The 3,958-nt window shown below is 35.0% G+C and overlaps 1 protein-coding gene across 1 annotated transcript in view; it reads right to left on the bottom strand.

Annotated features, from left to right (window-relative positions):
- Positions 1–2,601: 2,601 nt before the first annotated feature.
- LOC108908427 (spondin-1) overlaps positions 2,602–3,958 on the bottom strand; it is a 45,307-nt gene continuing 43,950 nt past the window's right edge. The window contains exon 10 of the mRNA XM_018712463.1: positions 2,602–3,000. Within this exon, the coding sequence (XP_018567979.1) occupies positions 2,713–3,000 (288 nt within the window). The 3' untranslated portion in view covers positions 2,602–2,712. The remainder of the gene's footprint in view (positions 3,001–3,958) is intronic.

The following is a 3,958-nucleotide window of genomic DNA, read 5'->3' as shown; positions in this document are numbered from 1 at the left end:
CTCCCTCACGAAAATCCAAGACAATTAACAAAAGAATTGGCTCAGGAGATGGGATGTGATGACAACACAGTAGTAAATCACCTGCATCCGATGGGAAAAGTTCAAAGACTCGGCGCTTGGGTCTGATGTGTTTTGAATGAAAACAATAAGAATCATGCGATTACCGCTGGTTTGCTCTGTCGTCATGGTAATGAGGAACAGTTTTCTCATCATATTGTTACTAGTGATGAATAGTGTCTATACGTGAACTTGAAACAGCGGAAAGAATGGTTAAGTCTCAAAAAACAAGCGAATAAGACCAGAACTTCATCATCGAAAGATGAATGTTGTGCGTCTGGTGGAACTGGAAAGGATTCTTTGTTACGAATTTTTACTAAACAATCAAACCATCAATGCAAAACTCCATGTCCAAAAAAGACCTGGCGATACGATGTTCTTTTGCAGCATGACAGTGCGCGCCCACATACCGCCAATATGACCAAAATGGCCATTCGGGAATTGAATTGGGAAGTTCTTCCCCACCCACCTTACTCTCGCGATCTCGTTCTGATTTTCACCTCTTCCCCTCTTTGTCAAACTCCTTAGGCAGTGTTTCTTTTAACAATAACGAGTTAAGAGTTTGGTTGGATGAGTATTTCGAGTCAAAACAGGAGGATTTCTACAGAAGAATTATCGTGAAACTTGTTGAACGTTGGGAAGAGGTCATAAATAATGATGGAGAATATATCACTGATTAACCTATTGATAATAATTATTGTAGAGTTAAAAATAAAATATCCTAAATATGAAAAAAGAAACAGACATTACTTTTCTCCAACCGAATAGGTATATCAATTCACTAGCTTAGTTTATGTTTCGAAAATCAGCCTGATTTCGTTCTCAAAGTTGTGTTACTTAAAATATGACACAAACAATAAATAAAAAGCGGAAATTTACTAATTTAATTAATTGGAGTTTGGCCAAATTTTTGTAAAGTAATATAATTTTAAATAATTATTGTGTTTGTTTAAATGTGCAAATGGAAACGTGCGATATTTTTATTATTTTGTTAATAAACATTTCATGTAGGTAGCAAAAGTTATATATAGAATATTTTAAAAATAATTGTCTTAGCAGTACAAATACTAGTATTAATCAGGTTATAGTAGCTTTGCTGCAGTGGCGGCTCGTGACATTGAAAATAGGTGAAGCATATTTATCGATTGACGAAACAAATACCGCCGCAGGCGAAAATTTTCAAGTTTTCAATGTTAAACGGCTTTAAATGAATCTGGAAATTTTAGTTGCATTTGCTATATTACCGAAAAACTGACATTGGCGAGAAGGATTTTCATTTAGATTTTATAAAAAATAGAACTATTGGTTCGGCTCGTGGACTTATAATGATAGGTACAGATACAGATGTTAAGCGGCGAATTCGCCATATAAAAAAAATGTTTAGGAACTGTCAAAGTTTTTCGTCCATCACGATAATTAACTGGTACTGGCACTTTTATGCTTCCTAATTCAAATATTTCTTTAAAATTCATCTCGTTTCTTTTTTCATTTAAATGTTTCTGGGTATTTTTAATTTGTGTTTAACGATTGTCGGAACACTCCGATTCATNGCATTTGCAATATTACCGAAAAACTGACGTTGGCGAGAAGGATTTTCATTTAGATTTTATAAAAAATAGAACTATTGGTTCGGCTCGTGGACTTAATGATAGGTACCTACAGATACAGATGTTAAGCGGCGAATTCGCCATATAAAAAAAATGTTTAGGAACTGTCAAAGTTTTTCGTCCATCACGATAATTAACTGGTACTGTTACTTTTATGCTTCCTAATTCAAATATTTCTTTAAAATTCATCTCGTTTCTTTTTTCATTTAAACGTTTCTGGGTATTTTTAATTTGTATTTAACGATTGTCGGAACACTCCGATTCATTGTGTCCACACTCCGAATACCATTCATTCCGAAACTTCCGAACATACACTTTGTCTTTTGACCTCCCCCTTTTTTCCACATCGAGAGACAGGTCTTTCGCAATTTAAAAAAATTTTTTTATCCTCAATTTTCCATCTGGAAAATGTCATTTCCAATAAAATACATACAGGACCGCGCATAGGAAACATTTCTACAAATTACTGGTACAAAACAAATATTAATAAAGAACCGTTATAACCGTGCACTGGGCAACGTATCGTATATGTTTAAACGTTTAAACACGATAGACAGGCGATGGGCGATGACCATAGGCGATGACGATAAGAATGCTGCTTCATAGATTAATACAATGCTGCTTCAACTTTTGCATCACTCGTTCTCCCACGCCGTAGTTTACACATGCGTTGGCTGCCTCGTTGCCATGACAACCGCTACGGAGAGAAGCAGATACATACCAATTTCAATATGAGTCACTTGCGTATACTATACGTTGTACGGTACGAGGTTGATGTTCGCGCTCAACGAAGGCAATGTTTTTTTAGAAGGCGTTCACCGCGCAACTATTCTGTTTATTTCTGCGTATTAAACAAACAAACACAATACACAATACATTTTCAATATAGAATTATACATAAATTATAAAATTTATATAAAAATAAAAATAATTTTAAATTGCACAACCAAACAGAAATTTTAGGTGAAGCGGTGCGTCACTTGCGTCACCCGACGAGCCGCCACTGCTTTGCTGTATAACGACTTAGATAATGCGGTTATAACGAGCTTTATCCATTAAGAATAGGCTGTCCGTCCTTAGTACAAGCTAGAGGTAGATGGCACTGTTTCCTTTCTTTCCTTGGGGGGCAGCTCTTCACTCCTGGAGGTTGAGTGACAATCTGCCTGGTCCTAATCTGTACAGCAGAATCGCCACAATTCGTGGTACATGGGGTCCAGCTGGACCACTCGCTCATTACGCATTCCTGTGATTCGACAGAAGATGGACAACGTATCTCACAATCTTGTACCTTCGATAGATTTTTGGGACATCTATTGCCACCGTTAGCCGGATGTACCTGAAATACAAATATACAATTTATTTTAAAAATAAAATAAAAAATATACGGCATGCTTCTTATTAAAGAATTAAGTTGAGGATGATTGCAGAAAAACGAAACGTTGCACTGGAAACCTGATTCAGCATTCGAATAGAGTCGCGAAAATGTCCTTCAGGATATGAGCCTTTCCATTTTCTTAAATAATCCGGGAAACAATAAAATTGTTTCATAAATAAATTGTTTTCAACTGTCTCTCTATTTCTTATGGTTTCCGCAAGATGGCAATAATATCTTCAATCTGAAATGCGTTTTATTTTAAATAAGATACTATTCCTCTATTTACAATATTTTGACAGTTCTCTGATTTCTGAACATTGATTCTGAGTTATTTGTATAGTATATACAAGTTTTGAGTATGAAATACCCTTATTTTTAATAGAACAATTTATCTTGCAAATCACACAAAAACTTCAACATATTTTCTTGCATTATTAGCTAAACTTACGGTCTTCTTGAATATTTAATAATACAGATAAATTACTACATATTATAAAACAAAGTCCTCCGCCGCGTCTGTCTGTCTGTTTGTTCGCGATAAACTCAAAAACTACTGCACCGATTTTCATGCTGTTTTCACCAATGGATAGAGTGGTTCTCGAGGAAGGTTTTAGTATATAATTTGTTAAGTTTTTGCATACATTAACGATATTTGTTGGAGGTGTCGGAAAAAAATAAGCTGTCTGGGAGCTTTCAACGAAAACGCTGCCTAAACCCTTTGAGATATAACAAAATAATGTATGGTGGAATTGTGTATCTTATATAGGTCTACAGAAAAGTCCGCGATGGCATATGTCTATCTGTTAAAGATAACATACTACCTATATCCATTTTAATACTTTAAAAAATTGGCAATTATAAAGCGGTAATGTAAAAGCTATTTACACAAATACGGTATTAATCCTTATCATTTTAAATA

The sequence above is a fragment of the Anoplophora glabripennis genome, unplaced genomic scaffold (assembly GCF_000390285.2).
Source record: "Anoplophora glabripennis isolate ALB-LARVAE unplaced genomic scaffold, Agla_2.0 scaffold387, whole genome shotgun sequence".
Taxonomy (NCBI): Eukaryota; Metazoa; Arthropoda; class Insecta; order Coleoptera; family Cerambycidae; genus Anoplophora; species Anoplophora glabripennis.
Note: the sequence above shows the minus strand (reverse complement) of the source record. Positions and strands in the feature narration are given on the sequence as shown.